Raw genomic sequence first — 22673 nt, 5'->3', positions numbered from 1 at the left:
AAGGAAACATGATACAAAACTTGAAGCCAAGTTTACAGAAATGCAAACAAGGCAGACACCCTTGGTCAACCCCACTCTGCGGCAAGCACTTTTAGGACACAGAACACAGCAGCCTAGAGCCTGGGCTTACAAGTGTCAGGACCGGGGTGTGAGTCCCAGCTCTGTTTCTTACTAGCTGGGTGGCCCTGGGCAAAGCATGTGCCGCTTCTAGCCTGTGAGCCTTCATCTGTGAAGTGGGGCTGCTGTCATTAAGTGATATAACGTAAGCACGTGTACGTTATTTGGCAAACTTGTGTACTTCATAAACAGTAGCGATAACGCTTAGGCCGAAATGTTCTCTCATTTACAGCTGTTAAAAGTCCCAAGCCTTATACACAGTTCTGCAGAAAGCCATTTGAAACTTTTCCCCTATAACCCATTCCATAAGAAGTTATCCCTGGGCCACTCGGCTCGTGTGCTAACGCAGCTATTCCACTCTCTTTTAGGAACAAATCTCATTTAAGCCATCTTCACCAATTTTTACTATTAAAGTCATAAATTCATCTCTCAGATCAGAAACAAGAAGCCAAGATGAAAACCTCACCCGTGAAAGAAGGCATGAAATGATCAGTCACCAGCTCTTAACTGTCCTCCTCTGGCTCCCTCGCCTCGAAGCTTAGGTCTGTAAGTGCTTTATACCGAAGGGCAAAAGACACTTGTTTAAAATGGGGCTATTTCTTTGTTTTAATCTTTTGCCAGAGACTCCTTAAAAGAGACCCAAGCCGTTTTCCTCTCCTGGCAGTACAATAACTGGCCACGTGCCATGCTGTCTTCAAAACCACGGAGGGTTCATAGGCCAATCTCTGCCGTCTCCAATCAGAGAGGCGTCTGAAATTAAAAACCTTGGCAATCGCCTTGGCCCCATACTTCACTCCATCTTGGAAGGGAGTGGAGAAAAAATTTCTGACTTACAGCTGACGAGGGAGTGTGGCTGGGGTCCCAAGCAGCCTCCTGGTTGGGCTGGTGATGGGGGACAGAGGGCGGTGCTGTGACTTACGCCCCCCATCCCACAGGGTGCCAAAAACAGGCAGGCGACTCAAGGATGGGGAGGGATGTAAGGCCAACAGACGAGCCCTCAGCAAGTTACTTGCATGAAGCCTCGTCTCCCCATGTACCTAGGCTGAGGTCGGAAATGATTCGCCAGTACAGAGTTTGTGGTTTATATTGCATCGTGTGGATGGACAGAACAGTGGTTCTAGAACTCCCCTGCACGTACAGTCCCGTGTGCGTATCGTCAAACTGCACACGTGACTTCGTGGGTCTGGGGCGGGTCGAGACTCTGCGTTTCTGACGAGCTCTCAGACCACACGCATGCTGCTGATCTGCAGACGACATTCTGAGCAGCAAGCCTTGAAATGAGACCTCGTGCGCGGAAAGGATCCCCGAGGGGCAGCTCACCATTTTGTGATGAGTCAGATACTAGCGAGGAAAGAGCAAAGATAGGGAATACCTAAAGCGGAGTTGCTTTAACCAAGCTGCCCAAGTTGTTAACATTATGAATGTTGAGGCCTGAGGAAAGACTCCATTCTTGTTCTCACTAGCCTGGGAACTTAAACTGCTTGAACTTTCCATCCTGTGTCAATGTCTGCATACACATCTGGACATACCCCAGACCTCCAGATAACCCTCCAGTACCTCCCTGAAGGACTCACATGTTCAGACCACCTGAATCCATTTTCCAGACCACCAGACGTAGCCAGTCCTCCCGACACCAATCCTCGACCCCCTGGCATCCATCACCCAGACCCCTGACATCTGACTGGTAACTGTCCTGGACCAGCCCTAGGGCTAAGAATGCAGGACTGAGTGTTCTCGAGAATGTACTTTTTACAATAAGAGCTCATAACTTTTCTTTTTTCAGAACACTTCTGGGTTTTTGCCTAGTTTTTTTCCCAGTATGCAAACTCTAAGACCCTCGAATAACTCTTTATGATTAATTTCCAGCCGAAGCCTCCAGGCCTTTTGAGCTCATTCGATACCAGTAATCACCAAATCATCGTGTGCTTACTGTGTGCTTCACAGATAACATTCATCTGGGGCTCTCGGCAGCACTGGGGTATTTCACAGCTGGGAATTATGAAGAAGATGCAGAGATGCTGAGGAAGGCTGGCCTGAGGTCACACAGCTACGGAGAGGCTGAGTCAGGGTCTGACTGGGCTGCCCGGCTCTAAGGCCGCTGGTGCTGAAATGCAATGCCTCCAGCACAGAAAAGACGCTGGGGTTCCAGTCACACAACGAGCACCAGCGAGAAAGACCCAGTGTGAACCCAGATCTGTTTGAGCCCAAAGCCAGGTTCGGATCTACTGGAACCGCCACGTTCTGAGGCTGGTTGAGCTGAGTCGTCACACGGCTTTCTATGGCAATGCAACTTCGGAAATTCTCCCTGAAATCTGCCCCAATTTGTTCTCACTAAGCCGAAATCTGGCTGGCCCTTTGTGCTCTGTCCTGGGGGGAACCAGAAGTGTAGCCCTTTTCCTCCATGCCCTGCCATGAAGGGCAGAGAGGGGCTGGAGCTGCCAGCCAACCCCCACCCCACTCGCTTCCTCCCCTGCCTTCTGAAGGGGCATTCAGGTAAACAGATGCCATGTTCAGGCTGTGCCAGTCCCTCAGGCCCACTGTGGTCTGGAGGCCAGGCAACCTGGCATCTGGGGCCTCCTCAGTGGACATCAGTCCTTGGAAGAACTGTGGAGGTGAAGGGGGAGGAGGTGTTTTCAAGGCTCAGGGGAATGGCACCACTCGGGATGAATGGTGCATCAGTTCACATGGACCTGGGGGGTCTCCAAGGGTCAGCTCCATTCCTGCCAGGGAAGGGCTCTGGCTTGGGGCTCTGCCCTCAGGCCGAGGTCCAGTTGGGAGGAGCCTGACAAGCAATGGAGGAGTTAGGCTAGGACACTGTGGAGACCTACAACCAGTGCTCCTCACCTCCCCAGAAGGAGGGGGGCTGAGCTCCCTCTCAATGGACCCGAGTGTTCTCCCTCCCTCACACCACCCACTGCCACCCCTCCTGCCCCCCACGGAAACCTGGATCCAGAAACCAGAGTGTCCAGGGCCTGGAGGCTCCTGGAGAGGACACTGATGGCAGCAACTCCCCACCACAAAGCATCTTTCATATGAGCCAGAGTCCTCAGCTATCTCAGTGAGGAGGGCGGAAGTTATTTTCTTTCAGCCCCAGGCTGATGTCCAAGGTGGAGGTAGGGGGAGAAGTGCTGGGAAACGCTGGTGCCACCATCTTGGCCAGGACCACCCCCCACAGAACCTGGGCATCCGCGTTCTTGACCTCTCCCTCATCCCCAGCTCTAACCCATCAGCAAGGCCTCTTGGCTGGTCCTCTAAAGTCATCTCAAACCTACTTCTCTCCACTCCTTTGGGGTGCCCAGCTTCAACCAAGCCACTCGCACCTGTTGCTGGACCTCAGTCACCTCCAGCTGGTCTTCCAGCTCCAAGCTCCCTCCCCTGCCCTTCCGAAACAGAAACCCGGTCATGTGGCCCCTCAGCCCGGAACCTTTCAGAAACCTCAGTGCACACAGGACAAATCCTTACCCCAAAGAGTGGTCATGGCAACTACACAGCCTGGCCCTGTGTGGCAGCCACACTGAAAGCTCACGCAGCCTCAGCAACCAGGCTGCCCGTGGTGCAGAGGTCCAGCACTCCTAACCGCCCCACCTGTGGCTGCCCTCTTGCTCCACCTCTGTCACACCTGGGCTCAGGTAACTGACCTATCGGTCGCCTACACTTGAGCATGAATTTGCCAACGGCACCACTCCTACAGCATGGCAGTGTGTCCTCTCTAAGCATGAAGTGAGAGGATTTGACTCCCCGTAAAAGGATGTTTGAGCATCATGTAAAGAAACGATTTATTTCCAGGGGGTGAAAGGGTTGAGGGAGAAATGAGTAATGTCACAGAGACCTGGGGTCACTGAAATCTGGTGACTCTGCCAAGATGCAAGGGATCGATCCCTGGTTGCTCTGATTTAACTTATTCAATTTTGTGCCACAGTGATTAGCAAGAGTTGCACCAGAATCCAGGACACTGGAACCCAGTCCAGGGCACATTTTCCTACAAGTTAAATGACATGGGCTCACTGAGACTGTGACAAGAGACACATTTCTGCTTAGATCAGAGGCTTCGTGGGGAAGACATTCCAGGACACATTCCATTCCGGGCTGAAGATTTGGGGTGAGTGTTTAGGAGGTTGATTCCCTTCCAGCATTATCCCTGGATAGAGGAAGGCACAGAGTAAGCTGTAATGAAGTGACCTGCCTCTTTCCCCGGTGTTGAAACGTGGAATGACACAGGGGAAAGGCTAGAGGCTCCAATCCCCATTTACTTTCAAAAGTAAACGGGTCCTTGCGTGGGTGCCTCCTGCAAAGCTCATTATTCCCAGCGAGGCCTGGCAGTTCTGGAGCTGAGAGCTGAGAAGCTCAGGGCCCTGGGTGCTATCACAGCGACAGCGGGTGCTGGGCTGCGCAGTCCCTCTCCTCCATTCTGCCTAGATCAGCCGTCTGAGTCATCAACCCTGCAGAAACAAGCTCTTTGCTGCTTTGCAAGTGGCCACAGGCAAGGAAGGAGAAGCAAGAAGTGCAACTGGGGCTGAAACACAGTGTGAAAAGCTGAATCGGCACAGAGAGGGCAGGCGGGCACAGGAGAAGCCACACTGGTGTCCTGCCGCAGAGCCGCCGTGAAGGACAGGCAGGCCGGCAGCACGCCTCTCACTGCGCGGCTCACACAGCGCTGTCTGTGTTTTAACTGCTCAGAATTGCGTCCTAAACCAAGATTAACCCATTTGACACGTGACAAAACCGACCCTGGAGGCCGTGTGACGGGGCCAGAGTCACACAGCTTAGGCGAACGTGCGGAACCCTTTTGTTCCTGGGCGGCAGCCCCCTCCGCCCCTCCCCCCACTTCACTGCTTATTGCTGTTCTTCAAACGCACACCCTCGGTCACACGCAGGTCACTACCCTTGCTGTCCGCAGCCTGACACTTGGGGCCCTGACCTGCCCGTGCCTGGCTCAGTTCAGGTGCCACCTCTGCAAAAAGGCCTTCTTTGACCGCCGGGTCCCGGAGGCCCCGAGCCCAGTTGTTACCTGCCACCGGCCCTGGTTATTTTTCATTCTGGACCTTAGCACTATCGGATGCGATCTGTTTGCTCTCTGACTCCCCCCGGATGGTGAACTCTCTGAGAACAGCACCCCAGTCTGCCTTGTTCTCAGCCACATCATCCGTGCCTCCAGCTGCGCCCAGCGCGGAGCGGGCACTCAATGAGCACCTTCGGCAGAAACGGACCTGACAGCAGGTCCTGAGAGCTGCCTGCCCCAGATTACAGAGCAGGAGAATGATTTCAGGGGTGGAGGCAGCAATTACAGCACGAGAAGACCAGCACTTCCAGAGGAGGTTAGAGGAAGCCGCTTTTAACACAGCACCCTGTACCTCTCAGGCCTGTAATCTTGGCAGTCTTTTTAAAACCCTGGCATTACCAGCAGACCCTACTTTTCCTTCTCCATCCCGTAGGTTTGTCTTTTCCTGCCATCCAAGGTCATCAGTGGGGCTCAGAGACCTCTCCTGCCCTCTCCCTAGGGGGCCGCTGTATCTGCCTGCTGCCTCCCTCCGCCTTTCCAAGGCCCTTCAGGGAGGGCATTCTCAGGGGGCGTGGGGTGGAAACGCCTACAGCCCAGGGAGAGGGCCGGCTCTCCCCCACGCCATGGACCAGCTCTAGCTAAAGACATCCCTTCCCCCTGTTTCCTTCTGCTCTGGAACAAACACCGGATCTGCTGCACAGGGCTCTGGGGGCAGGGAGAGGAAGGCCCTGGAGACCCTGTTTGCAATTCTCCCAGCGCCCTCCTGCACTGTGGCTCCAAACTGCCTCTTCGTGAAGGGGCCGGTATGTAAACTGGTGAGCCAGTACAAAAGAACCAAGCACGCCTGCTGTCTAAAAATACTTGCCTCTAAGTTCGTAAGGTCACGAGGCTGCCTGCAGGCTGACAGCTCCTACTTTGATTACGATTATAGGCTCACTTTTCCTCCTAAGCTATCTAGTTTCTCCGTGACTCATCCACCCAGGAATACATATACCTACGGTGGGACTGACTCAGCTATTCGAGTGAAGGGGCTTTCTAGAAGCTCAGGGGGCCAGTACCAGCCAGCACAGATGGCTTGTGAGGGGGAGGAAATCTCGCACAGGCTTGACAGTGAGTTCACCTCTTTCTGCTCCCCTGCCTGGCTTCTGAAGTCCCTTAGTCCCCGGTCACAGTTGTTTGCTTTTTACATCAGCAGCTACACACTCTAGTTCACTCTGTAATGACCATTTCCTCCCAAGGAGCCTCCTTGGGCTGGCAAACTCAGGATACACAGGAAATCTACTCCAATCCCAGGATGGGCAACAGGAGATGGATTTTCCACAACAGTCTTTTAAAACAAGGCAGAGAGTTCTATGTAAACAATAGGCTGCTCTGAAAGGCTGCTGACCCACCATGCCTGGCCCGGTGTCGCAAAGAACTTCATTTCTAGCCACAAAGCAGGAGACCCCAGAGAGCACAAGATAACGCTTGCTGTGAGAAAATTCTCCCTGGCTCCCTTCACTTCTGCATGTCTTGTCAACAAGGCACCCACGGGATTACCTTTTCAAAGGTGTCTGTGTAGCAAACAGCCTTCGACAGAGGCAGTGTCTCGTGCTGGAGCACATGGCAAGCTTGCATTTAGCTTTGAGAGACTGAGAGAGTGCCTCTCTGCAAAGCAAAAGGGGTGGGTTTGCTTACTCTCTGTCACAAGACATGTAAGCTCCCTTAGACCTGGGTACTTCTCCTGTAAGGTGACTCACTGTTTGTATAGGCGATCATTTGGGCCCCTTGGACGTGGAGGCATTGAGAACTGGAGGCAATGGGGCTTGGAGGCAATGGAATTGATGCAAATGTGTTGATCCTCACGCTGTCTGCTGTGCTCTGACAGTCTTTTGTCTCTGACCCAGGAGTCTCCTGTTTCCTGCTGGCATTTGTGAAACCAGGGAATAGTAACCTAATTGGCTTGCAAACGGTAAAATCTCAGCTCCCTTACAATTCTTGAGTGGAGTAGTCCTGCTCCTGCTGGGGTTGATGCCCGATCTCTAAGTTCCGGGTTTGCCCTTTTCCAGCAAACTCAGAAAAGGTCCCAAATTATAAAAAATATATGTAAAAAGGAAATAAGAATTACTTTTTTTAAAAAAAGAGTGCTCAGCCTGGCAAAATGATTTATCACATGCCTCTTTTCAACAGAATGGCATTTAGAACACCTAAATGATGATGTGATTTGTCCTAAAGAGCTGTATTTTGCAGCCGTTTTCAGGACTATGCCTTAATGCAAAACGAAGTGCACTCCAGCTGTTCTTGTGGGGGGGGCAACGTCAAACCCCGGCCCCTTCCTAAGACCAGCTGGCACGCCTGCTTCACAGCACACTCCACTTCCTTAGAGTAAAAATTGATCACTGGGGTCTGTACTCTAGTGAACTGAGTGCGCACACACGAGCTTCTTGGGTTTGAGGATGTGCTGTGGTTACACAAGATATTGCCACTGGTGCTCGCTGGGCAATGGGTTACCCACCCGATGGCTCTGCAGGGTGGAAGTGATCTGGCTGCTGCCTAAACGGGCAACGGTGCTACCTACCCTGCATGTAAAGGCATGTGAAGTGCCTAGGATTTCTGCTACATCTGTGAGTCTACTTATTTCCAAACGAAAAGTTTTTCCAAAATGCTGTGACTTAGGAAACCAAACAGCCAATCGTGTTAGATTCATAATTAAATGAAGACAGTGCTTTGGAAGCCTTGGGGCTCTCCTGTTGGCAATCATACTAAAACAATAATTAACTAAACGATTTCACTTCAAAAAAGAAAAAAAAATCAATTACGGGGCGTAGGTGACCTCAGCGACTCAGTGGAATGAGGGAGCCCTCTCAGCTCACCCAGTCCCCATGAGATTCAGGTCACCTCCCTGCCCCACATGGTGCACTCCTGCAGCACAAGGCGGCAATGGCAGCTGGAGGCACAAAGTCCCAGGTCCCTAGCCTGGGATATGTGGAGGCAGGAGAGACAATCTAGCTGGGACTGGCCATGGCAGTTCCTCCCTGCCCAAGGAAAGGCACAGAGCTCAGGAGGAAGGAGCCCAGCTCTGCCGCTGCATAGCTCAGTGGGAGGGTGGAAAATGATCTGATTTCTCTCTAAAACAGGGACAATGTCAACTACCCTGCAACGAGATCTGGACAGAAGATTCGCAGAGTGCCTAAAACAAGGCCTGGCACATAGTAGGAGCTCAATAAACATGTATCTGTATATAAGGGAGAATGCTCAATTCGTGATCAATCAACTAGTCTTAACGAAGCACCTCTTATATGCTCAGCTCCACAACAGAAAGTCCCATCCAAGAAACTGCTTGGGTTCCTTCCTGGGATGCCTTGCTGGAGAACTGCCTGTGCCCTATGGGGCCCATAACTTCTCACCCCTCCTGTGGGCTCTGCAGCACCTCACGAATGCTGATGGCCTGGACACAGGGGATCTTCACCCCCAGGGCCCAGAAAGCAGGTTCCAGCCCTAGTGACAACAACTGGGGGGACCCTCACTAAGGGCAGATCCCTGATAAACCTTTATAGATTTGATGGAATGTACCCCCCCCCCCGCTGCCACCCTGTTTGCCCTGCTCACAGCCACCCACACCCTAACCCCGACTCCAGCAGTACTGCAGAACATACATCTGTCCCCTAAGAGCCAACGGGTGTGCCTGGGGTGAGCATCTCCTGGGACGGAGCCTCTGCCTTTGGCCACAAGAGCCCCCCCCAGCCCACAGGCTGACACCTGAACTCAGGCCATATACCACCCAGACAAAGTCTGTGTTCTAGATCCTAAGATTTACGACTCATGTACAGAATTTTGTGCCAGGATTTGACGGGCTCTTGTGACCCTGGATTCCCTTCCTTCTCTCAGTTTCTCTGCTTTCTCTGTCACTTCCACCAGCCAGTGAAACTTCTAGAGTCCCCAACCACGAGCCTGCAGCCACAGAGGCCAAAGCAAAGCAGCTGGCCTAATGCTCCAGACAGATCCCACAGACCAGACCCCAGACCGGGGCAGCAGAAATGCACACCATGTCCCAGCATCTCTGAAGCCAAGACTGAGACTCTTGCAGAGGTAACGAATGGGTTCTCTCTGCTTCCTCCCCTTGGGTTTTTCTTGCTCTGAAATTCCAGACAAGGCAAAGAGCTGGCAGAGCTGTCCCTGAGAACCCTTCCCGGGGCTGTAAGAGTGTAGAGGGATGCATTAGCTCAGTGTGTCTGAACTCTCTGAGGTTCTGCTGAGTCACTGTGGCAGAGACCGAGCCTGGGAGAATCGGCAGGTGAAGGCACCCCCCCACCCAAAGGCAGGGAGGTAGAAGCAGAGACTAGAGCTGGTGTTAGGTCATAGAGAAGGTCTGTAGGGATGCTGCTCTCAGCCCCTTGCCAGCTCATGGTCCACCCCTCATTGCTGTGCATATTGGCTGCTAAGGGCTCTCGGCTGCCCCTCCTCCAGAGGCTCCCCCTCAGCCCTCAGGTCCTCAGGAGCTACCTTGCCACACTCCACACTGTCTGGGGAAGGGGGGCAGACCACAGACAATGGGTGACTGTCATGGCAGGTATAGAAGTTGTCCCCTAAGATGGGACAACTCTGTGGTGCCATCTGCCCTCAGCAGCCTCCCCTGCCCTGCTCCCCCCACTGAGAGCAACTCTCAAAAGTCATTTGTATAAGAATCCTTGTCTCAGGCTCTGCTTTTAGAGTTGCTGACCTAAGACAGGCAACATTCATCATTGTCGTTCTCTGATGCCCTCTCCTGGGGGACCCGTTTGACTTGGGGTTGTAGGGGTGGGCTGGGACCCCTCATGCCCACTTGGCTCTCCCTAGCATGGTTCTCATTGTGTTAGGTCGTTTTTCCTCCATCTTTTCCCGCCCTGTCCAAGCTAAGTAGAGTATGAAAGGGTTAAGGTAGTTTCTAGTAGGGGGAAGCAGGGAGCCAGCAATAGGGCCTGGGAGCCCCATGGTGGGACTCCAAATGGCCAGCAGTGTTATGGGGAGTGAGTGAGCAACAGGGATCAAACCCCACTGAAGGCAGCAGGGGAGAAAGCAGCAAGACTTCCTTTGATGAGATGGAAGTTGGGGGCCAGCCAACTTCATTCCTCTAGACCAGCGATGTTCAACCTTCTGCATCTCACGGAGCACGTAAACTGGTGCCTACAATTCTGCGGCACAACAGAAAATGTATCTTTTGTTGATCTGACAAAAAAAATAGATACAATCGTGATTCATTTGTACCAGGCAGCTATTGTTGTGTTGGCTGCTGTCGTTTTTTATTTGACAATCTCAGGGAAAAGAGGTCAGTGCCCCTGGGTCACCAGTCAGGTGTGGATGTTTGAAAGATTCTTGTGGCACGCCTGCTGAAGATCGCTGCTCTAGACAGTGTCACGCACTACGCACGGATCACAGGTACATGAGGGCTGGAAGGGGTCCAATGCTTGCCTTTTCCTGGGAGCTGGGGGTGGCACGGGGCAGGTGACTCTGTTGATGGACAGCTGTCATTTATTGAGCATTCGCTACAGGCCAGGCACCGTGCAAAGTGCTTTACGTGAATTCTCTTCGTCCTCACCACAATCCTGTAAGAGTTCCCGCAAGGGAGGCCCCCGGTCCCGTGGCAGCTGTCAGGTTACCCTCTCCTGGGGCAGCGGGTGTGCCAGGAGCCCTGGCTCAGAAGGCAGAGGTAAGAGTTCTGGTGTTGGTTCCCCTTCCTGGCTGTACGGCTTGTGCAAGTCTGTTAGCCTCTCCAGCCTCAGTTTCCTAGTCAGTCTAATGTAACTCATTAGGTGAGTGACATATGCGGCTGTGCTGTGTCCCGTGCTGGGCAAGCATCAGGAGCTGCTTGTGACAAAGGTTAACAAACATTTATTGAGGTCCCTCTAGAGGCCAGCCATAGGTCCAAGCACCCGAATGTTCACTTTATCCCTACAGCAGCCCCATGCAGTAGATATTGTCACCCCCACTTTCCAGATGAGGACACGAGGCACAGAGAACCTTTGAAACCCGCCAGAGACCGGGTTCAGGGGGTGAAGCCTGGCAACCTGATAACCAAGACATGGCCGTGGCAGCAGCAGGATGGAAGCCTTGCGCTTCACCCCGCCCTCCACCTGCGCCCAGGCTTCCAGGTCGGCTCCAGACTCGCCTCTTTCGGGAGGCCTTGGCTGCCTTCCTCAGCTCCCCGTGAGCTCCTTCCCCACCAAAGCTGGGATTTCACAGAGCAGAGGGTCACATCCTGTCTTGACCGGCTCTCTGTCTAGGGAGTAGGTCTTGTCTCTCCCCCTGGCCTGAGGATTCCTTGGAAAACAGAAACAAGTCTGGATCTCCCCTGACTCATGAGGTCACCCCAGCCCCCACCCCAGGCACTCATTCCTGGGCCTGGCACCAGTGAGCCCCTTATCAACACCCAGGGGCTGAATGACAACAAGGTCCTCTTTCCCTGCAGCACTGGCCCCTTCTTGAGCTAACGGGCAGCCTTCGTGCCCAAGGCCAGGTCCACCCCAGCACCAGGGCACCCACTGCCTTCCTGTCAGCTCCAGGAGACTTGAGTCCACAGCATCCCAGCTGGGCTCTGAGCCCCTGGTGGGCAGAGCTTCTGAACTCAACAGGAGCAACATCTAAGGTCATTATGAACCTGAGCATTGGATGTTCCAAAGTCCCTCAACACAGCGCAAAGGCAGGCAGGGAGGGCACGGGGCCTCGCCTGGGCAACGGTGCAGGGAGGACTGGCGGAGACCAGCCAGGGCAGTGTGCTGCATTCAAGTTTTCTGTGAGTACAGTGGGAGCCGCTGGAGAGAGTTCAGCCTGCAGGTGTTTATCCTTTCAGAGGAGAACTTGGTCTCTGTACCTTTTATAAAAAGGACCCTAAGTCCAAGAACTTAAGAAACTCCTCAGCAGTTACATGGCCCAGGGCCACAGACGGCCCTGGGGTGGTGGGAGAGGACCCTTTGAGGACATTGGCCTTCACAATCAGGGACTTCCAATCCCCTGGGGATTGTCAATATGCAGATTGCTAGGCTTGCCCTGCCCAGAATTTCTGGCTTAGGAGCAGGCTTTTCTTGGCCTAAGAAATGCCCCTCCCCAGGTTGCCCCCATCCCACCAGCAGGGTCATCCAAAGCTTACCTGGGAGGAAGGGAATGATTCTCTGCTTGGGGTCCTTCTGTCCACCTTCGATGGGAAACTTATCCAAAAGCTGCATCTGAAACACCGGACAGAGGGACAGGATTCAGAAGCCTGGACCGGTCCTCACATGGGTGAGTGACGCCTCAGAGCCCTCATTTCACAGACGATTTCCAAACCACATGGGGCATAAGCAGGGAGGCCAGAGCTCTCTGTGCATCAGAGGGGACGCCTGAGCAACCTCAAGGAAGGAGGGGGACCTGGGGGGGACGGTGTCTGGAGATGCCGCTGAGCAGGCTTTCACACCAGGCTGCAAGTGGTCTTTCCAGAAGCTTCTTTGGGCCCAGTTTCTTCACATCATATGCTACACAAGCCCGTAAGTCACCTGTGATTCCAAACCCTCCTGGGCCAGGATGGAGGAAGAGCCTGCCTGCTACATCAGATAAATCCACCTTCCAGAACCCATTCTGTGGGAACAGACCCGAATGCTATTTTAATTGCAAAACCAAACCCAGCCCTTTGCCCCCAAGGCTGGAAGAACCCCCTCCTTCATTTCCTACCTTCCCACCCTGGGATCGCGGCTGTTTTTCCAGGGATGGACCCACTGGAAGAGTTTCCAGAGTTCTGGAGGAACAACTTTTTTTTCTTCTGCTATTCTGGGCTGAAAATCTGTATAAACTGGAAAAACACACAGGAGACAGGATGGCCAGGGCTGTGGCCCCTGGCGTGTCGTTCATCTCCCTCCTGAGGCACAGGCAGAGCTGGAGCAGAGTGCAGAGGGCAGGGCTAGCCCTGCGGACCCAGCTGTGTGACCTTGGGCAGAGCCCAGGGCTCTCTCAGTTGACCCTCGGGCGCCTCATTGATAAAATGAGGAAGATGAGTCACGTGACAGCTGAAGTCCATGTTGTTCTTCAAATGTATTTATTGAGCATCTACCTGGTGCACTGGGCACTAAGAAAGGGGCAGTAAAGAAAAAAATAGCCTCTGCCCTGAGAGAATCTGCATTCTAGTGGAGGGAGACAATAAACAGATACGTAGGTACTCTGGGGAGGGGTGGGGGAGTAAGTGCCATGAAGACAAATGAATTAGGGTAAAGTGTTGAAATAGAACCTGTTGTTACTTTATACGCGGTGAAAGCCGGTCAGCTGGCCGTTCAGGGGAGACCCACAGGAAGGGCAGCGGCAAGCTGCGTGGGAAGGGGACAGGGAAGTGCAGGGTTTCCAGCTGGGGAAACAGGACTTGCGAAGAGCCTGAACAGGCCGGCGTGGCTGCAGCGGAGCGAGCGAGGGACCGCAGTACAGGCAACGAGGACCAAGAGGCAGGACCCGCCAGATCACAGAGAGGACGCCTGGAACTACAGGGTAGTGAATGGGCCGCAGAGTGGAGGCAGGGAGACCGGTGGGGATCCTTTGGATGGCGGCTCAGATCAAAGTGCCAGCACTGGGGGTGGTGAAAGTGGCCCTGCACCAGCTCGGGGGGCAGGTGGAGGGATGCGCGCACGCATGTATGTGCGCACACACTCGCATGCACGCTCACTATTCCTACCCACCGACCATCCATCCATGCACCCAGCTCTAACACGTGACGTTAGAATCCTTTCTTGCACAGTTATTACACAACACGCACAGGCTGTTCAGGGCCCACACGTGGAGGGCGGGTCACTGTCGGATCCCATTCAAAACAAAACAGAGACTGCACCATTATGAATTTTCACTTCCCTCAGTGTAGACCGCAACTTATGAAAAGCTGGCTCATGAATTTTCAAACCCTACCGTCGTACGTCCACTCGCAAACGCTTAATAATTGCCTGCCCCATGTAAACAGGGCCACTGTGCTGTAACGCTACAAACCTGTGGTTAGGACTTTACGAGAAATCAGTATGGTTTCCAACAAATTCTACACAGAGTAGGACTCTGATTTTCTCTTTTTCCGACTTTCCTCACTCGTTCTGTTTTGTAAATTTTATTTCTGTACCACATAAAAATTCATGTTCACTGAGGGGGAAAACTAGAACCTACAGAGGCAGTGGCTAGTCTACAAGAGCGTAAGCATCACTCATAACCCTTCCTCCTGCACAAGCAACATCAATACTTCGGGATACACACCCTTTCCAGACGTTCTTCCACACGTGCAGACACACTGAGCTCGGCGACGCTCTTACACTATGTAAGCAGCATACTCCCGCGCCAGTGAACGCTGCCATATCAGCACTCTTAAGCGTGACATAGAAATATTTGGATGGGCCGCGGCTTATTTAGCTACTTTCCTACTGTCGGATGTTGCGGTTGTTTCCAACTTTTCACTACTATATGTGAAACTATAGTGAAGATCCTAGTCCCTGCCTCCCTCCATGCACACCTCTTCACTACTTTTTCTATTTTTGTTCCAATTTGTTGGAATCTACGCATGTTTATAGGTGCCTTAAATCTTTTCTGGAAGAAGACGGAGAAACAGATGGAGAACTGCTGTGTGTCGCTAGCCCTGGGCCTCTGAGCCGTGGCCCCGCCGAATTCCCCAGGAAGAGAATGGAGACAGCTGCAGAGAAAGGCAGGCCCAGCAATGCGCCCTGGTGTGATCTGCCCTCTCAAACCACTTTTCTCCTGAAAGAAGGGGGCCAGCTGTGACTAACAAACTGTGGGGCTTACCCAAGTCGGGGCTTGAGGGCATTAGCCTACAGAAACTTTAAATTTCCTGTCAGCTCTGACACACATTTGTTCTCTGACACCTAAATTCTTTTTCAGACCTAGGATTCTGAGATTCTCATTAAGAGTGCATAGGAAATGTAGAGTGGGCGGGAGCAGGCAGCGTTCAAGCATTCATTCCTTTCCTCCAAAAGCATATGCTGTGCACCTCGCAGGTGCTAGGCCCTCTGCAGGTGCCACAAATAAGGGAGACCACAGTCTTCACACGAAGTTGCTCACAGGCTACATCTAGAGCAGAGCGATTCCCAGCCTTCAACGCACACAGGAAGCCTCTGCCCACATGTTAAAACGCGGGATCTGATTCAGGAGCTCCGGCAGGAGCTCGGATCCCGCATTTCTACCAAGCTCACAGGTGGTGCTACAGCTGCCGGTCTGTGGACCAGGTTTCAAAGACAGTGGAACAAAACAAACGGGATGTGAAATACCTCATTAACAATTTGTGTCTTGATTGCATGTCGAAATGATATATGATTTTTTGGAAATATCAGGTTATATGAAAAATACTTTAGAGATGGTTTCACCGGTTTTCTTTTACATTTTTAAGTGGCTACTAGAAAATTTGAAATAACCTAACTGGCTCCTGTTATTCTATTTCTACTTGGACAGGCTGCTCTACAGCAAGACGATCCCTCAAAGTGCAGTTTGAAGTCTGCCCACCCCTGAGTCACCTGAGTGGTGTGGGTGTTCGTTAAAAATGCTGTTTCCTGGGCCCCATCTGGAAGATCGTGAACTTTCCTCCTGGTGCTAGAAACAGACAAGCAAGTTCAGGAGTGACAGGGAATTGATTTGGACATGCAAGCTGAAGGAGGAGGTCAGGGAAGGCTTCCTGGAGGAGGTAAAGCTAGCGTGGCAGAGTGACAGTCACAGTCCCTGTGCCCTTCCCTCTAAAGAGCAGTCCAAGTTCCCTCAGTGGGTTCATGAGCCTCCTGGAAGGCCGGGGTCATCTGCCAGCCCTGCAGACTTGAGTTTTCCCTCAAAAGGCCTCTTGGAAATTGCTGTGCAGCTGGCTTCTCCTTCTTCTGTAACAGAGTCTCCTCTTCCCCGACCCCTGGCTTAAACTGGGCCCTCCTGGGGCCGAGACAAGCCACCTGCTGAGGGTACTTTGTCAACAGGTCCTGTCCAGAGCCATGATCACCCAGCCTGCCTGCTCCCCTCCAGCCCGAGCTCTCAGGTGCAGAGCCTAGCCACCACTGCGGAGCCAGCAGAGCCTTGGCGTCTGTCCTCTCTGTCATCCCCGAGGCTCACCACTAACCAGCTGCCGGCCATATTCTCTTCGCCCACAGGTCATCTTTCAAAGAAAGCAAATCCCCTTGTTCAGACTCCAGAGCAAACCAAATAAAGGCGGCCCAGCTGAGTTTACTCAGCGTGGGGGGCTTGCAAACTGCACTGTTCAGCGTCTATGGCAGAGAGGTGGGCGGTGGAATAAAAAATAAACATCTGGGGCCATGTTTGATATACAATCCCAATGTCACCCCACCCAGGGGGGCAGGCAGGCTGCAAAGTGGCCCTGTAACCTGGTTGGTGCTCAACGTGCAGGGCTGGGTTCGAGAGATAAAGTGCTCAGTGAAAGGCTAAGGGGGCGTCTCCTGAAGAGGCCTGCACAGGCCTTCCGGGAGGAGGAAGCCTGGTTGCGTGGGCAGGGGAGGAAGGAAGGCTCCGCCCAGCACAGACTTCTGCTGCGGCCACCTTTTCAGGCAGGAAGTGGATTCTCCTGTCACTCCAGCAAAGGCCTGACTCAGGCTAGAAGAAAAGCAGGGCCCGTTGCCAGGGTCCTTCTTAGAGAGAGAGGCGTTTGGCTAATGGAGCCCTTTGCAACCACATCAGAACCTCGCAGTGTGTGGAGGATGCCCAGCTGTTTATCTAAGGGGTGGATAGTGTGAGAGATGCAGGACAGCCTGGCTCCGAGAGCCAGCCGCAGCCAGAGAAAGCTGATTCAGCAGCTCTTCTGAGGCAGGGCTGAACAGCAACAAACACGGAGGAGAGAGAAGTGTGGGCCCCTCGTCCAGCTGGGGCACATGTGTAACCCAAGAGGCCAAATCCTCGCCCTTCTGAGGTGGTGGAGGTCCCAGCAGCTCCAGCTTTGGGGCTCCAATCCTCAAACCTTAATCCACTTTTTTCAGCTCAGGAACAAAAGGAACATTTACTACAAGAATCTGGTGGTACACTGACCCAGAAAGTCCCCTTACAAAGAGGCAAGACCACCCAGTCTCCCTAGGGACCGTAGAGATCCAGAGAAACCTCTGCCTTGGTTTGTCCATTTTACTGACTGAGGGCTTACGAGTCCCTGTGGTGGATACTGGGGACACATCAGGAAGAACCACAGAGACAGAGAGGGACAACAGTGATATGTGTGGCTTTTCTTAATGTTCTCATCCCTTTGTGGCCTGAAGTGTGCTTCCCAGTTCCCTTCCTTCTTTGGTGACCTTATCAAGCGATATCTACTCTGGATAGCCTTCTTTCACCACCCAGTCTAAGGTCATACCACCTTACTTTGAATTCAAAGGGCTCTCCTGGTTTGAATTCCCTATTTCAGTGGTTCAGTCTTTTATGACTTTTTTGTGCAAGTTCCTTTATTGCCCATGGGAAGCCCCTTTGCCCTTGAAAGGCATTGGTGCCCTTGTAGAGGATCAGTTGACTATAAATGACTTGGTTAGGATGTAGTATCCTTTCTATACACTGCTGGGCTTGATTTGCTAATACTTTTGTGAGGAATTTTGCATCTATGCCCATTATGGATGTTATTTTGAATTTTCTTTTCTTATAATGTCTTTACTAGATTTTGATACCAAGATTATGCTGGTTTCATAGGAGCTGGAAAATATCCCTTCCTCCTAAGGGTTTGTGTGTAAAAGGGTAATATTTCATCCTTGAATGTTGGATAGAATTCACTAGTAGAACTATCTGGGTTTGGAGCTTTCTTTTCAGGAAGGTATTTGACTATATAAAGTCAATTTCTTTAATAGATATAAAGGCATTTAATATTTTTCTATTTATTTTTAAGTCAACTTTGGCAAGCTGAGTTTTTCAAGAAATTTGTCCATTTCATCATTAGTGAATTTATTGGCAGAAAATTGTTACTGACATCCCCTTATTTTTGCTTAACCTGAAGTAACAGCTTCTCTTTCTTTCTCGATGTGGGTAATTTGTGTTTTCCCTCTTTGATTGTTCTTGGTAGGAGTTTATCAATTTCATTAATCTTTTCAAATAGCCTATTTTGGGTTTTGTTTGTTTTCTTTATGGTCTTCTGCTGTTTATTTTATTACTTCTGTCCTCATATTTATGATTTCTGTACTTCTACTTATTTTAGGCTTCGTTTTAAATTTTCTCTTAAAGTGGAAATTTAGATGGTTGATTTTAAACCTTCTTTTCAAATTGAGGCATATAAAGGTATAAAGTTCTCTCTTAACAGTTGCTTTAGCAGTGACGCACAAATTTTCATGTGTTTCAGCGTGTTTTCATTCAGATCAAAATATTTTAAAATTTCCTTTGTGATTTCTTCTTTAGACTCGCAGACTCAAGAAACTCAACCCACTCCAAAGACAAGAAACCTAAAGAAAACTATACCGAGGCCCATGATAAGCAGATGACTCAAAACCTGAAAAGCAGCCATAGAAAAAAAACACATATTTACCTTTAGAGGACCAAAGATAATGATGACAACAAGAAGATTTCTTGTTGGACAAAACATGAACCAGAAGACGGAAAGGCCGGGACACTGAGGTCCTAAGGGTCCCCTACCTCGACCTCAACCACAGCTTTGCTTCGCATTAGGAAAGCTCAGCTATGAACTAAGCCCAGCCAAGTCCTCCACATCCACGACACAAAGATCTTTTCATCTATCGGTTGGTGAACAAGTAATTTATTATCCAAACTGGGAAGCTTTTGAGAGTTAAAGTGAGTGCTGGTAATGATTACGTTAGGATAAGAGGTGACTACTGGGGTCCCGTGGTTCCCCTAACTAGAAGCACCTAGCGCAGGTTCTGGTATAAAGTAGGTACTCAGTACACATTTGATGGTAAAAATAACATTTATTGAGAATTTTGTGTTAGGTCCTGTGCTGATCTCATTTTTAATTCTCTTATCAACTCTTTGAGGTAGGTATTATTATTACACTATTTTCCAGAAAAAGAAATCCAAACACAGAGAGACTAAATAGCTTGCCAAACCAGTAAGGTGTGGAATTGGAATTCAGACTCAAGCAATCTGGCCCCTTGACCACCAGAGTCTGAATGAACAAATTCAGTGAAAGAAAGAAGTCAGAAATTCTACCATTAGAGTGACATTTCTATTAAAGCTCACTCTCAGTGTAAGAATGCACATCATTAGAAGATCTATTGATATGACTTACCACACTAGCAAATAAAGGATAAAAACTACATGGTCAAGTCCTGGCTGGTGTAGCTCAGTGGATTGAGTATGGGCCTGCCAACCAAAGGGTCGCTGGTTCGATTCCCAGTCAGGGAACATGTCTGGGTTGTGAGCCAGGTCCCCAGTAGGGGGCGCGTGAGAAGCAACCACACATAGACATTTCTCTCCCTCTCTTTCCCCCTCCCTTCCCCTCTCTAAAAATAAATAAATAAAATCTTTTTTTTAAATTACATGATCAGTCTCACATTATAGATGAAGTATTTGATAAAACTCAATATCCATCTATGATTTTAAAAAATTTAACAAACAAGGATAGGAATAAACTTTCTTATTCTGAAAATGTTTATTTACCCAAAACAATCCACAGTGAGAAAACAAAACAAGGATGCTACCCACTATCACTGCTTCCATCCATTACGGTACTAATGATCCTTGCTGAGATATTAACACAAGAAAAAGAAAGGAGAGGCAGACAGACTGACTGAAAAGGAAAAAATAAAGCCATCAGTATTCACAGCCAATATAAAATTAGGTGCAAAATCAAAGAGAACCCTCAGCAGGTGTGTACCTTTGGGCCTAAAGGACACTTGCCCCTTATTACAAAGGAATTAACCCCTAGAAGGTGTTAAGGCACTAGACTTAAAAGAGGAAATAACACGAACAAGTTCTGGAGAGGACAGTGAGGATGGTTGCACACCAATGTGAGTGTGCTTAACGCCATCGAACTGTACGCTTTTTACCAAAGGTTAAAACGGTAAATTTGATGTTATGCACATTTTACCACAATTATTAAACCATTAAGTTTTATCTTACGTATATTTTACCATAATAAAGCAAGAATGGGATGAGAGAGAGAGTAAGATCCTAAGGCTGCAGAGTGCAGAGACGCAGCAGAGCACGGACAAGGACGAGGAGGAGTCGTTAACATTCCCGTCACCCCCCAGCAGCGGCCATGGAAAGAGCATGATGCTGAGCATTCGACTCTGAAGCCTGGGCTCCAAACTGCTCCAGCTGACTGAATGACCCTTTGCAAGGCACTTATCCTCGTCCACACAATCGGGGAAGATGGTGCGACTCACAGGGAGGATATGCGAACCCCGAGATGCTGCTGCGCTGTGTTCCATAAACAGAAAGGGGCAGCGTAGGCATGAGGCAACATGGCAGTTACTCAGAAAGTTCCAAAAATGAGGGGAGTCTGAGGATGGGTGGACAGGAGGGAGAGACTTTCTTGGCAAAACCACCACAGCCTCTGGGGAACAGAGCTGATACTCCAAGTATCCCCCAGAGAGCAGCCAGGAAGAGAGACAGGAGGCAGAGAGGACTTGTCTGCCTGGCCAGGAAATGCATGTGCGGGATGCACTGGGTTGCTGGGGCATGGGCCCACACTGTGCTGAAGCCAAGACACAGGGTGCTGGAGAGCACACCCCAGCTTTGAGATAGAGGCCAACCCAACTTCCAGAAGTCCTTAACAAGTAAAAGAGGTCTTCCTTGACCGTTTTTTGGAAAACAAGCAAGCCCTACTACTTCAAATCCCTTTCTAATTAAGTCATCACCCATGATGCCCCACACAGTGCACTGGTGTGATTCAAAGAGGGTAAGTCACCGTCCGTGGTCTGACTGGAAGCTGGGAGAGCGGGGGCACAGGGGTTTCCCGAGCAGCGTGATGAGTGTCAGCCTGTGGAGAGGCATGAAATGTCGTGCCACAAGAGTTCAGGCAAGGACAAGATCAGTGTGGCCAGAGTGAGCAAGGCACACTTCTCAGACGAGGACACAAAAGAGCTTGGCCTTGAATAAAGGATAGCCATGGAAAAGGGAAGATGGCTTTCCAGAGGGAGCAATGGCGAATACCACAGCTTGGCAGTGGGAGGCTCAGGACTGCTAGATGAAGCAGCCAGGTTGGAGTGAATGGACTTGTTCCTGAATTCCATGAAATGCCGCTACGTGTCAGGGAGGGTGATGGGATCCAGGGCGGAGGCTCTTGATACTTTATTCCAGTGATTTGCAGATGACTACATGGTTGGCATCAGAGCCGGGTTAAGAACAGATACCTACAGGCGGAATGAGGGCATCCTAAAGCACTAGAAATGGGACACAGAGTAGAGTCATTTCCAGAACTCATCTGGAGAACAGTATTGCATGTGGTCGGTCTCTGGGGTGGGGGTGGGACGGCGAGAGAGATGGCCCAGATGCCTACCCGAGTAGTTAACACTCACTAAACTGCTGTCTTCAGCAGCTGGGTCTGGTGACGGATCGGTCATTCGCTTTGCTATCAGCAACATTGAGTGAGGACATGTGTGTGTGTGTGTGTGTGTGTGTGTTTTCCCACTGTATTGACTTGCTAGGGCTGCTGGAACAAAGTACCACAAACTGAGTGGCTTAAGCACCAGAAGTTTTTTGTCTCAGTCCTAGAGGCTAGGAGGCCAAGATCAAGGTGTTGGCAGAGATGGTTCCTTCTGAGGGCTGTGCAGGAGGATCTGTTCTATGTCTCTCCCCTAACTTCTGATGGTTTGCTGGCAATCTCTGGTGTCCCTTGGCTTGTAGAAGTACCATCTCTATCACGGTCTTCATCTTCACGTGGCGTTCTCCCTGTGTACATACATGTCTGTATCCAAATTACCTCCTTTCTAATAAGGACATCAGTCATTAGATACGGGGCCCACCCTACCCCAGTATGACCTCATGTTAACTGATCACAGCTGCAAGAACCCTGTTTCCAAATAAGGTCCCATTCTGAGGTCCTGGGAGTTAGGACTTCACATTGGAATTTGGGGGACACACGAGACTCCAACCAATAACACCAATACACTCCAAAACCTACTATTAAAAGAGAAAAGACTTGCCCATATTCTCCTACCAAAAGTCTCCTCCTGAACTCACAGTGGTGCCGACACAGTATTTTGGAAAATGTAAATAATAACAATAAATAGTGCACAGGTAGTCGGATCTGGATTCAAATCAGTTTCCTCGTCTGTAAAATGAGGACAATGACAGATCCTGCCTGATAGGGTGGGTGAGGGGAATAAATGAGGCAACGCGTGTGAAGCACTTGGCACAGAGCCTGGCACAGACTAAGCGCCCCATAAATGTCGGCTATGATTGTCATTACTGTCCTCATCATCACTCTTGTTATGGCAACAGGCTGCATCCCTAATGCCAGGGAAAGTGCCTGGGAAGCTATAGCCCTGAGATCAGAGAGGCAGCAGGGAGCCCACGAGGGGAAGTTGAGTCTGCGAGGTGTCTTGGCCAGGCCTGGCCTGGCTCCGAGTGTCTAGGGTCCCCACGGGAGCTGTCCAGCTGGTGTGCGTGGGCCGGGCACAGGGAGGAGGCCTCTGGCTGTTCCGGCAGCCCATCAGTGCTCGGGGGCTGGCTGGGCCGTGTTTCACATTAA

General features: G+C 50.9%; 1 protein-coding gene across 5 annotated transcripts in view; it reads right to left on the bottom strand.

Moving 5' to 3' along the window:
- Positions 1–22673, bottom strand: part of SH3PXD2A (SH3 and PX domains 2A) — a 227841-nt gene that overhangs the window by 136506 nt on the left and 68662 nt on the right. For 3 of the 5 annotated variants that reach the window (XM_045191383.3, XM_071221156.1, XM_053922098.2), the window contains one exon: positions 12219–12294. In XM_045191383.3, coding sequence (XP_045047318.2) covers positions 12219–12294 — 76 coding nt within the window. Of the gene's footprint in view, positions 1–12218; positions 12295–12775; positions 12960–22673 lie in introns of those variants that run through there. The other 2 variants (XM_053922096.2, XM_053922097.2) reach the window with 2 other exon arrangements.

The sequence above is a fragment of the Desmodus rotundus genome, chromosome 4, assembly GCF_022682495.2.
Source record: "Desmodus rotundus isolate HL8 chromosome 4, HLdesRot8A.1, whole genome shotgun sequence".
Taxonomy (NCBI): Eukaryota; Metazoa; Chordata; class Mammalia; order Chiroptera; family Phyllostomidae; genus Desmodus; species Desmodus rotundus.
This window is presented reverse-complemented; position numbering and strand designations above follow the sequence as displayed.